Raw genomic sequence first — 12,642 nt, forward strand, 5'->3', positions numbered from 1 at the left:
ACTCCATCAATGGATGTACACAATATACAAATGGTTATCATGTTACAACAGTTTTTTTTTTTATTAGTAAAAGCAAACAACTGGTAGCAAGGACATCACACTGACACCATGCTTGGCAATGTTCACCAATAAAGAAAAATATAAACAAATTCAATGTCCAAAGTAAAGTAGATAAATTACAAATCTATACAACTTGGCTGTCAAAGCTGATGTTAAAAATATCAGCTTAGTGGGAAATAAGGCAGGTGAATTACTGGCCTGTAAAAAACAAAACATGACACCATATGCCATGTTGTGCTTAGTTTTGTTCGGTAAAGAGATCCAGATATATCTCCTGTCACAATATATCTTGTGACTTAAGAAAGTTTCCAATAGATTCTGGAAAATCTACAATGATATATTCATCACACATTCTTTTGTGATAGGATTTTGGCAACGATTCACACATCACTGAATTATGACTCCCAAAAAAACATTAATTGTCATCAAGGGATGCAGGAGTAGCACATGAGCAAAACTTTTACTCAAGAACCTGGGTTCAGTTCTGGGTTCTGGGTGCTGGTAGCAATACCTCGGATCCAGTTGTGTTGTGTATCCACAGACTCTACAGGAATTGGGTGGGGAGAGATTCTGGCGTCATCCTGTTTGTAGCTAAACCAGCTTTCATCTCTGATTGGTTTGCCTGTGTGTGTGTGTGGGGGGGGGGGGCAAGGTGAGTGGGGTTCGATGCCTGTACAATCTCCAGATACATGTGCTTGTAGGTAGAACATCATATGTATCAGTGAAGGCAAAACGTCTGTCAAGACAAGGCAACTCCCAAAGCACTTGTGGATAAGGACACATTTGAGCCTGTTGCGCAGCAACGTTAGGAAAAATTCTTTGAATAACAACATCTGAAAACAAGTTCTCTAATGAATGCAGGATTGAAAAATGAGCTTGAGACATACAAAGATCCACTTGATAATCAAAGCATATTATCTAATTCAAACACATTCAGTCACTGGTCTGCAAAGTTGCTCCCTTCACTTCATGCTGCTCATTGAAATTACAGTAAGCAAGCACAGCTTACAGAGTATTTCAGCTCCACTGTCCTTCAAACAGAACCATGCTTATGTGTCTGACAGGTGGATCACCAGTTCATCAGTCTGCTGAGGCTCATTGTCGCCTAGTAATTCTGTTTCAGGTACTGACAAGTGCTCGTTTGGTTCTAGCTCTTGCTGGGACATGATGTCAACCAAGTCCTCATCATTGGTCTTGGAGTCCTCATTTAACAGAGCTGCTCGCTCTGTCACTGATGTATTGGAGGGAGCAGTGGTGACATAGCCTGTAGAGGTGGAGCCACTGCCACTATGGTGTGACCCGGCTTTGGTCACCATTTGTGGTGGGTGATGAATCGGCTGGTGGGGCATGGGCACGGGTATCTGCATGGGGTAAAAGTTCTGTAGGTATGGGTAAGCTGGCATGGGGTGATATCCATTGACAGGGATGTAGAGCTGAGGTGGTACCATTGGCCGATGCATTTGACCCTTCATGGGCATGAATTGGGCCTGATGAAAGGGGGAGCTCTTTTTCGGGCTGGTATAGCGTGATGCATTGGCTGTGCTCATGCTGATGTTGCTGACAGGGCTGGTGCTGAGAGAGCTGGTCTGTGTTGTGTTGCTGGTGCCGGAGGTTTGAGCTGAGCTGTTGTAGTTGGAAAGACTTTCCCAGGAGCGCAGACGTGTGTGGATGTCCTTGAAGCGAGGCCTTCTTGCTTGGAATTCACTCCAACACTCCAGCATGAGGGTATAGATCCAGGCTGGGCAATCATCTGGACACTGCAGTAACTGGTGGCTGCGCACCATTTCAATGACATCCTGGTTGGAGTAGCCACAGTATGGCTGCAGACCGTAACTGTAGGTTTCCCACAGCAAAACACCATACGACCAGATGTCAGAGTCGGTGGAGAACTTGCCATACATAATAGCTTCTGGGGACATCCAGCGAATGGGGAAAGGGCTTGTGCCCATGAGATTGTAGTAATCAGCTGAGTAGACGTCTCTGAACATGCCGAGATCTAGGATCTTGATGCTGAGTTTGTCAAAAACAAGAATGTTTCGGGCAGCAAGGTCTTTATGGACTACTTGCTGGCTAGAGAGGTACTCCATTCCAGCAGTAATCTGGGTAATGATATGGAGAAAATCAGCCTGCTCCAATGTGGATTTGACTGTCCTGTCATCGTCTGAGCTGCCAACATCTGAGTTGGGGGAGCGCATCACCAGATACTCATGCAAATCACCAAGACTGGAGTAAGTGAATATCATGCTCATTGGTTGCTCCTTGGTAATAGCACCCAGTAGACCGACAATATTTTGGTGCTGAAGGTGAAAGCGGAGCATGGCTTCATGGCGAAATTCCTCACTGAGTGTGGGATCAGTCTTGTCCTTTAATGTCTTTATGGCCACAACCTGGGTCTGCTCACCAGGTGCAGTGCCGTATAGGTGACCCTTGTAAACCTTTCCGAAACGATCCTCACCAAGCTCCTCCATAAATCGAACCGCTGAGATGTTGATCTCTCGCAGCTTGGCCTGCAGCCGCAAAGCAGAAATTTACAAATACAAGTCAGTACAAAAAGTATGGCAACAACATAACCTCATATATTCTTTTTTTTCTGAAACACTGGTTGTTCAGACCCAACCAGCCCTGTATTAAATGTGCACTTTGTTAAGGCTAGAAGAAATCCATCCATCCATCCATCCATCCATCCATCCATTGTCTACTCCTTATCCTGTTAAGGGTCACAGGGGGGCTCGAGCCTATCCTTGCTGCCTTCGGGCGAGAGGTAGGGTGACTAGAAGGAATATTAATTTAAACCTTTTTTAAAAAGTATCCCAATCAACGAAGTGCGGCTTCAGTGGCATGGAAAAGTTGGCCATATATGGAATTGTAGAGACACAGACAACACTCAGGGTATGGCCCATACTTTCTTGTAATACAGCTTCTGCCACTAGAAACTAATCCTGACTCACTTTAGCGTCTGGTATAACACAGCCAGCAGCTGGGGGGGGAGGGGGGGGGGTTGCTGCTACCAATTACTCAGTAGTTAGGTAGATAGCTAATGTAATGTATGTTGCGAACATAAACAACATGAATGAAGGCTGTGGAAAATGGCCCTTATCAGGTGTGGAATCAAAGCTTCCCGGAAAGAAACGAGGAAGAGGAATGTTACCAGATGAAGCAAGACAAGGGTACATATTGGCACAGATTTTCCACATTGGAGCAGCTCTTGATTGAGGAAAAACATGAAGTCTGAAGCTGAACTTGCCTAGTTTCTATCAGAAAAAAAACAATTGTTGGTTGTTCAGTGAAAAATATCTCCAGTATAAATAATGACTACCTAGGCTGTAACGTTTGGGGATGAACTTTCCAGATGGCGTGATGAGACCGTCACATTGGTAGTTACCAACTGTGCTGTTGCTTGAAAGGTGCTAAGTCAGCTCTAATGTACTATTTCACTGTTAAGTTACAGTTCCAATGTTAGCAATATTATTTGGGCCAAGTTTCAGTATTGCTTGAATTCAGCACATTTTTGCTCTGCTGTCCGTCACAAACATATTCAGTAATGGCCCCATTATTACTGGGGCAGGTAGTGGCGTTTTACAAAATCCCAACTTTAAAGCACAGCATGTGTGTGGTGGGGGTGTAAATTGGGGACCACCATTTGAATACTAATCGGCAGTATGACTGATAGAGTGATTAATCTTGACCACTGAGGCGGCTGACTTGAGGCTGATTTCAAGGCCCCATGCAGACTCCTGACTACACATTAAAGATGAGTTAGTGCACCATCATCTGTTTTAGTGCAACCACCAAAATCATCTCTGAATGTAATAGTGCTGTGTGTGTGTGTGTGTGTGGGGGGGGGGGTAACTGGAAGTGTGGGCTAAATTGTGACTGGGTGTTTTTTTGTGGAATTGGGTTCAAGAAATGAGTAGTGATGGAGCAGAAGTTGCTATGTGCATTATTTTTTCAAAAGCCTCAAATTATATTTATGAAAACTGTTTCTGACAAAACCAACGATGACCAGAACAGCTCAGATTGTGCTTCTGCTGACTTGATGCTAACTGAGTGGAGATGTGGAATTCAAGCCCGGACGGAAAATATTGCCTCTGTGTTAAAGAGTACAGCTGTGCCAGCGTGAACAGGGTCTCCCATCAGAAGTGAGTGAATCCTACCTGGTGCTTCTGCTGGTTGAGCAATGTCAGCTCCATGTCCTGACTGGGCGAGCTGTTGAGCTGGCAGCGAGGGGGTGTGTCAGTTGACGCTTTTTGTTTATTGCGGCACATGCAGACCAGAAAGAAGAGGCACGCGATGACCAAAGGGATGGCGATGGCAGGGATTAGAATGAACAGAATCTCCTTCCTGGGGTTTTCTGGAGGCTCTGGGGATTGCAACGCAAAAAAAGACATATCATCAGAAAGAAGCAGCCACTGAGCGCCACTGTACTGATGTTCACGAATGATGTTACATGGATCCTCATGAATAGACTTATGTGATGGCTTCTGTTGTGGATCTGCACTTAATAGATGTGAGCCTCTCGTCTGTCTGTTGATTGTGACAGTGAATGCAACGTGGTACTTACTGCATGGTTGAATGTCACACAGGTCAATCCTGACCTGAGGGTCCAGTGTGAAGCACCAGGGGGCTTGCATCTGACCACCTGGGTTCCGGCAGAAGTTGTGGCTTCCCCAGAGCTCGGGGTAGTCCTGGGACACATGGTGACTGTGAGGGTACTGGGCGCTCCAAGGCTGGCAGTGGTGACCAGATTTAGTGATGCTGATGGTGCCCTTGTAGTCAGCCCCACTCCCGTTGTAGCAGCTGTGGTCCGAGGGGGAGTCTGTAAACACATGTGGCTCAGTAGGTCACTCCAGATACTGCTGAGGTGTGCGACTTCAGGGGTACATCAAAAAAATAATCACTTAAAGGCTTATTGTATAGAATATAGGATGGATTATTTTAAGCCCTTAGAATAATTGAACCCCTTCTATTTACGCAGTTCCTTTCCCACGGAACACCTTGTTGCATGTATGCTACACCTGCAGCTGCTGCTCAGCCTCATGTTCTAATTCATTTTGTCATTTTACTCCTTTTTACTTGCAGTAAACTGCAGCCTCCCTGTACAGGTGACCAGAGCGCTTGAAACCTAAAAAAACCTATTTCCCCTGCAGGGATCAATAAAGCTGGTCTAATTCTGAAGAGACAGGCACTACTCTTGTGCTGGCTGACCATTTCAGGTTCAGGTAAATCTCTGTACTTACATGGGCCGAGTTTCTCAGCAGGTACTCCTATTCTCATGCAGGAGGCAGCGTCTGGTGTGCCTGGGCGGGGCAGGAGGTGGCACCTGGGGAGCTCCAGCTGCATGAGGATCATGGGGTTGGACCTGGCGATAGTGTACTCAGCATGGCACAGGTCATTCTCCAGAGCCTCGCACTCGTCTCTACAGAGCTGCCGGCGCCGTGGACCCCGGGAGCCCTCATCACACAGGGGGAAGACATAGTAGCAGAAGGACGGGATAGCGAACCTGGAGCACTGATCCGACAGTTGAGTGGAGGTGCCGATCATTGTGAAGGCAGCTGCCAGTCAAGAGACACGTGGTTAAACTGTTGCAATTGTGCATGTGTGTATAGTCCTAAAAACCTTCAGGTTTATAGTTTTTGCATAAAAAGTAAAAAGTTGCATTCATCTTCCTACCAGTGATGCGGTTTTCACTCTCTCCCTGCATCTGCAGAGACTCTACATAGATACTCTGGTTGCCGATGAAACGAGCGCAGGCGATGCCTCGGTACGGCTGGCAGAAGCCTTTTTCACTTGACCTGAAACATGCAAACTACATTAGACCCCAAGTGATGACTTATCAGGCCAATCAAATATTAACGTGCATGTACGCGCGTGCGCGCACACACACACACACACACACACACACAGTACATGCAGAGCTTGTCCAGTTCTGCTGCTGGACAGGAAATGATGTCGATCAAACGGACTAATCTCACCTTGTTGACAAACCAGGATGTTTGTGATGGTTGCGTGTGTGTGTGTGTGTGTGTGTGTGTGTGAGAGAGAGAGAGAGAGAGAGAGAGAGAGAGAGAGAGAGGCAGGCTTAGTCTCCAGGCCTGGCTTCCATCTTAATCCACAAAACAAACATGCCGGACCAAAACGGGGGGTCTACGCGCAGTAAAAGCCTGACTAATGAGTGATGCTGACTAATACTGGATAATGTCCTATTGTGTGAGTTCTGGGAGTCCTTTTGCTTTTGATTACCTACAATCACATTTGCATGGCAAAGGTAATTCCATTCAGCTGGTGAGTAGGGCTAGAATACTGACAATGACTCTCTGTGTTCACCACTAGTCTGGTCTTTCCAGACGCTCCTCTAGGTCTTCTGATGCTGACCCACAAGCACACTGTTGACTCTGATGGCAGGCCACCACTCACTCATGGATAAAAGTGCCCACGTTCAGGCTTCCATCCCTTCTGTTCCAAACGCGTCTAAAGATTCACTCCTTGACATTGTATAATCATAATTCTTGCTTTGTCTGTGTTTAACTATGCTGCTAACTCGCACTATTTCACTATTCAACAAGTAATGTCTTTGTTTTTGTTTTTGTGGAGAGACCCCACCCTCCTCTAGTCTATCCTGTCTCTTTCTACCTGGACCAAACCACCAGAGGGCTGGGAATGCCTTTCAAAGACGTCCATGACGAGTAGGCGGACCCGTGCCGCTCCAGGCTCTTATTAACGTTCTATGCTTTGATCAAGATGATGTTTGTCCATAGAGGTCTGATATCATGTCACATTCCTTACAGAACAAAATCTACCTTCATACAAACAGTCCTGAACAGCCTCTGTTATATCTCAGAGAGATTTCTTCTTATTTGTTACAGCTCTTGTTTTCTGGAGCCTTAGACTCCAGCTCTATTCAGGCTCATTTCTGTGCGTCCTGGGACCCTCCATAAAAAGACCATACATGATGACTGAGAATGGATCGGCCCTCGAGAATACAGATCAGATCATCTCTTCAAGTACAAAGATGTCAGTCAAAATGACTCAACAACCAAACAGTGAAGACCTTGGTCACATGTTGACATTCAGAGATTTACATGTAACTACCGTAAACATGACCAAACACATCCACTTCATATTCACGCCTCAAAACAACCAAAGGGGCCTTTTCTTTTTTCTATGCAAGGAACCTACAGTTGAGAAATCCTGGGCCCAGCCTCTCTGTTTATGTGACACAGCTCTATTATTGAGAAAAAAAATGGTTTCAGGCTGCAGAGACAGCTGAAACCCTTCAGACTTAGGAAAAAATAAAAGCGATGACAGTGACACGAAGAACCAACATGGAGGTCCGACCACTCAGACTGCATTTGGAGGTTTGGAACACAAATGATCACACTACAGTGTAGGCACGTGTGCTGGGCTGCACTGCAGGATTGGTAGGAATCGTGGGTGTGTTTAAACTCACACATCCTCCAGTCGCAACACCCCCAAATCTTCACAAGCATGCAGCGTGTCATGACCTCATTTTGCAAGTAGTGCAGCAGTGGAGTTCAGCAGTGACTCATCAGCCACCAGCTATAAAAGAACCAGCAGCCAAACGCCGGAGCTTTGGTGTAACCGGCTGGCATCTGGGCAGAGATTTCCTCTTCACAAGCATTTCTTCTCAGCTTAATATCCCTCCATCCTTCATCTCTACTGCTGAGGGTCGCGGGGGTGGAGCCTGTCCCAGCAGTCACTGGGTGAGAGGCGGGATCACGTTGGGCAGGACCAACCTATAGGCAAACAACTTTCACATCTTCAATCTCCAAATAACCTGACTACTGAGTGGGAGGAAACTGGTGCCCCCAGAGAAAACCCACCCAGGTATGGGGAAAACATGAACGCTTCACACAGAAAGAACGTCCATCCATCCATCCATCCATCCATCCATCCATCCATCCAACCATCCATTTTTTTGTACTGCTTATCCCTTAAGGGTCGGGGGGGGGGGGTTGGAGCCTATCCCAGCTGACATTGGGTGAGAGGTGGGGGTCACCCTGGACAGGTCACCAGTCCATCGCAGGGCCATCAGGAGAAATTGGGGGCTCAGTATCATGCCCAAGGATACTTTGACATGGTCACCAGGGGAAGTGAGGATCGAAGTAGAGACCCTTTGATTGCTAGACGGCTACGCTACCTCTCAGCCATGCTGCCCTACAGAAAGACCCTGGAATCTTGAAATTTGCCAAATTTTTTAATCAGAGAGTTCATGCTCATCCAGCGTGGGAGGTGCTGCAGAAACAGGAAAAAGTCAGAATGTAGAGAATTCAACGATCTTTTCTGGATTTACACCCAGAGAAGAGTCACACACTCATTTCAATCATTTCCATGGTTACTTTGTCACAGTTGCTTTCTTCATGGTACTGTGACAAACTGAGGCAAAATTCTCACTGTGGTTCCTTGAGAACTACAAACCCTCAAGTGCTTTTATGTGTTTGCAGTCACACCACTAGCAACTCTGAAGTGTTGGTGGTTATTACAGTGACGCCGTTTCTTTGCACAATACAACAACAATGTAGGCTGCTATATATGTCTGTGTGTGTGTGTGTGTGTGTGTGTGTGTGTGTGTGTGTGTGTGTGTGTGTGTGTGTGTGCACGCTGTGTGTGTGTTTGATGATAATTATGATGTTTATGTTTTTGGAGACTGACACTAAAAAGAGCACTGGCTCAGTCAGTGAACGTTCACCTACATCCTGGATGGAGGTGAAGAGGTGCAGTCATTGCTGGTTCCTGCAGTACAAACACAGAACAGGAAGTGGTTCCTCCAGTGCTTCTCTAGGAGACACATCAGTCAGAGCGACTGACAGATCATGTCCACACTTTTTTTTTTTTTAATTAGCACAGCATCTTTCTCACAGTTGTTGAGAATATGCAGCTGCCTCAAGGAAAAACGCCACAACCAATGTCTTTTTTCCCCTCAGGAATTCAGAAACAATTGGTCTGAGTGAGAACATGAATCAGCATTCTTTCCAGTTCTGAGCGGGCCTGTTCTAACCACCTCGGGCCTGACTGCTGCTGGAGGAATCTATTCTGAGCCTTGTGCTGGTGAGTCAAAGCCACAAGAGAGAGACAGAGAAGAAAAGCTGCACGTCCGTCCTGCTACCCTCATGTGTTGGTTGCATCCATCAGTGCAACGTAACCAAGATCTTCACAATGTCAAATAGTCAGGTATGACGTGAAGGTATGAGTGTTAGCGGACGTGTTAGCACATGCCCGTGTTAGCTCTGGGCAGACACTTGTAACAGCCAGATACACACATTCACACTCCTGAGGGTGTTCGTTATTAACACCACACCTCTAATATATCCATAAAAACCAACAACTGCACGATTTAGGAAGATGCCACAATGAGCTACCTGGAACTGGAACTCCTGGAAGCTCGCCATGTTCCGGAAAGAGACGTCAGACCTCCACCAAGACTGACTAATCCCTCAGCACACACTTCTTTCTGTGTGTGTGTTGGAAGAACCAGATGCAGATGTGGCATCACTAGTTGGTCTGTGCAACAGTTTGGCTGATCAATGGATCCTAAAACCTCCACGCAGGGGCTAACTACCACATGAGCTGTTCTGCACCCTGGTGTGTGGACGCATTACCTCACCAGGCTGTAGATGCATGAACATGCATTTAGACAGCAGATCTGGATGCAGGAGCGACACACACGTGAAGTTCCACACATGAACACATTCATCTTTCTGTGTCTTTTAACATTTTTGGCATGATATTTTAAACATGCATGCATGAAAATGTTCACTTACGTGTCATCGGGGCTGTGCGTGGGCATCTGTCCTGTTCATGTACAGATACATAAATATACATTAATCACATTAAGCTGTCAAATATCTGTGTATTTGAGCGTATAGATACTGTGTACAATGTAATATTTTACATTTATTTTGTAGTTCACCTCAAAGATTTGACTGTATGTTCAAATATGTCAAATAAGATCAATCAATCTTATTACGGCACCACCTATTTGGCCCTTCCACAGAGTGAAGAGGAATTTAGGGGACATCAGTCAAATAGAGCACGAGCTGCTGATCTCATCAGATCCCCGTGAGCAGCTGTAGTCATGCTGAGATCTGATCACTCACACATTCACAGGAAGTCACATGGTTCCAATCTTCTCTTCATTTATAAATACATAAAGTAATTACTCTTGAGGGGCCTCACTGCACCCTGCTGGTCAGACATTCTCCTTCAGTCAGTGCATCCAAACATCTGAGCCTTACCTAGTTTGACGTAGAGAACACCGGTGGCAGAGATGGCCTTCAGTGAGTTGGAGGCGACACACTGATAGTAGCCTGTGTCAGTGGTGTCCAGGTCCTGGATGCGGAGCTTAGATCCTGCCTCCGTTTTGCGGATGGTGATGCGTCCCTGCTCCTGGACGACTGGGGCGTCATTTTTCAGCCAGCGGATGGTCGGTCGTGGGTTACCAACCACTTTACAATGCAGCGTGGCGGTCTGGCCCTGGAAGTGGGTGATATTGTTGACTGGCTCCTGGAACTCCAGGAAGTAGCCTGAGAGGAGCAACACACACATACACACAAACAAACACACACGAATTAGAGGTTAGTGGAGGCAGTGGGACTGACCCACAGGTGCGATGGTGTCTTTAGAAACCTGACCAGTATGAAGAATTAAATTAGGTCATGTGTAAAATGTTGAGGAGGCCAGTTGTCCCATACGTAGTAGGAGGGTCTGCTCAGTTTTTTCTCATCCTGCTGATGCAAACACAGCAACATGTGTGTCTGTGTATCATGACTATAATATGAAAGGGGAAGGTTTGGGTCAGAACACCAGATGGTGTTCAAGGAGACTGGGTCGCGAGTGCAAGGAGACGAGACCAGGAGAGGGGAACAAGACATGGGACCAGGAGAGTGGCCAGGTGAGAGCGCCAAGACTTGACCCCCCTGCTCAGACAAATGATTCATGGAACACCAGAGCTCAACTTGCTGGAGTGTCAATCCTGGATCTGTCTTTAACAGGCTTGTGAAGAAACCTTAAAGACAGATTTTCAAGGAGGATTCCGGATCCAGCTCACTGGAGATATTCTGGAGGTTTGTGTGAGTGTCAGTCATCCCGTCTAGCTCCAACATATCTTTTTCTAAACATTTTTAAAAAGTTTTCCTGACGACTGTTGCCAGTATGATGAGAAACATTGATGTTCTCAGCACCTGAACTGTTGAAACAGCTCACAACCCTAACAGCAGCACTCAGACGGTGCTGGGAGGACGAGAGGCGGCTTTGATCTCTGCGAGCTATGGACATGACTGTATAAGGGAAAAGAAGAGATGATACACAGAGAGAGAGAGAGAGAGAGACACACACACACACACACACACACACACACAGACATACACAGATACACACACACATACACACACACAGACATACACACACAGACATACACAGACACACACACACACACAGACATACACAGATACACACAGACATACACACACAGACATACACAGACACACACACACACACACATACACACACAGACATACACACACACGCACAGAGGCACTGTTGGGCAGTAGGCAGGCTCCAGGTTTTGCATAATGGTAAAACAGAATGTCTCTCGTCCTGACCAGGGCAGACCCCCACACCCCTGCACACAATACGCCGCAGCCCAGTGACGCTCTGAAAACACCTGCACTCGATAGCCTGCCGATCTTGCGTGAGGCAACGCTAGAGTCGGCCTCGTTGCCTCCTGTAATAGCATTTTGTTGTCAACCTGACAATCATCACTCACGATGAAAAATTTGGACAATGCCATTGGAAGCTGTATCACTTCTACATGAGATTCATTCAGATGTAAAATGTTCTCTTGAATACAATCTGCCACAACCGCTTTCCTTGACGTGTGAATGAATTCAAACAACAGCAGCCTCATTAAAACACTTAAGAAGAAGAAGAAACTGGACCACAGCACCTTTCATCCTGGCAGCTACGACTTCCTGCCCAGACTTTGAACTACAGCCCACCAGGCTTATGGCACAAATCAGTCAAGTGACTTTTATTTTTAAAAGAAACTTTTTTAAAAATGAAAGGTCAAGATATAATTTCCTCTCATGTGTGTGCTGAAAACCATGACATTTTTCTTTCTTGATCCATTTTATACGAATCAAAATCAAAGCATGAGTCACATTTGCCCAACAACAAAATGTAGTAAAGAAAATGGCTTCAGGTCAGAAACTACAAATGGCACAAGCGAGTATTTGGTCTTGACTGACTCCCAACAGGTTTAAGAGTAAATCATGTGGAAGACATTTGACTAACACAATTTTAACATTCCATTTTCTAAACATCCTGATTTTGACTATTGATACAAGTTAGTTTTTTCATGTAATCTAAACTTTTCAGTTGTGTTATCAGACATCTGCCTGAAGTACATCCACAGCAACGCGGGCAAATATTACAATACTTGAGGGGATGAATCATGAAAATGTGTCCGTCCACTAAAACATCCATATGAAAAACTTTCCTGAAGTGTGTCACTGTGTCTGAGGACTAGGATACGTGGGGCTCTATTATTTATTCTATTGTTGCCTC

At 45.8% G+C, this 12,642-nt stretch overlaps 1 protein-coding gene across 1 annotated transcript in view; it reads right to left on the reverse strand.

Moving 5' to 3' along the window:
* The window catches only part of ror2 (receptor tyrosine kinase-like orphan receptor 2), a 39,194-nt gene continuing 26,552 nt past the window's right edge, over positions 1 to 12,642 (reverse strand). The window contains exons 3-9 of the mRNA XM_086186754.1: positions 10,314 to 10,601; positions 9,840 to 9,870; positions 5,731 to 5,852; positions 5,298 to 5,612; positions 4,622 to 4,876; positions 4,215 to 4,420; positions 1 to 2,567 (exon numbers count right to left, since the gene is read on the reverse strand). Coding sequence (XP_086042880.1) covers positions 1,110 to 2,567; positions 4,215 to 4,420; positions 4,622 to 4,876; positions 5,298 to 5,612; positions 5,731 to 5,852; positions 9,840 to 9,870; positions 10,314 to 10,601 — 2,675 coding nt within the window. The 3' untranslated portion in view covers positions 1 to 1,109. The remainder of the gene's footprint in view (positions 2,568 to 4,214; positions 4,421 to 4,621; positions 4,877 to 5,297; positions 5,613 to 5,730; positions 5,853 to 9,839; positions 9,871 to 10,313; positions 10,602 to 12,642) is intronic.

This window comes from Aulostomus chinensis, chromosome 19 (genome assembly GCF_037954235.1).
Source record: "Aulostomus chinensis isolate RoL2024-O1b breed Wild chromosome 19, RoL_Achi_v1.0, whole genome shotgun sequence".
Lineage (NCBI taxonomy): Eukaryota > Metazoa > Chordata > Actinopteri > Syngnathiformes > Aulostomidae > Aulostomus > Aulostomus chinensis.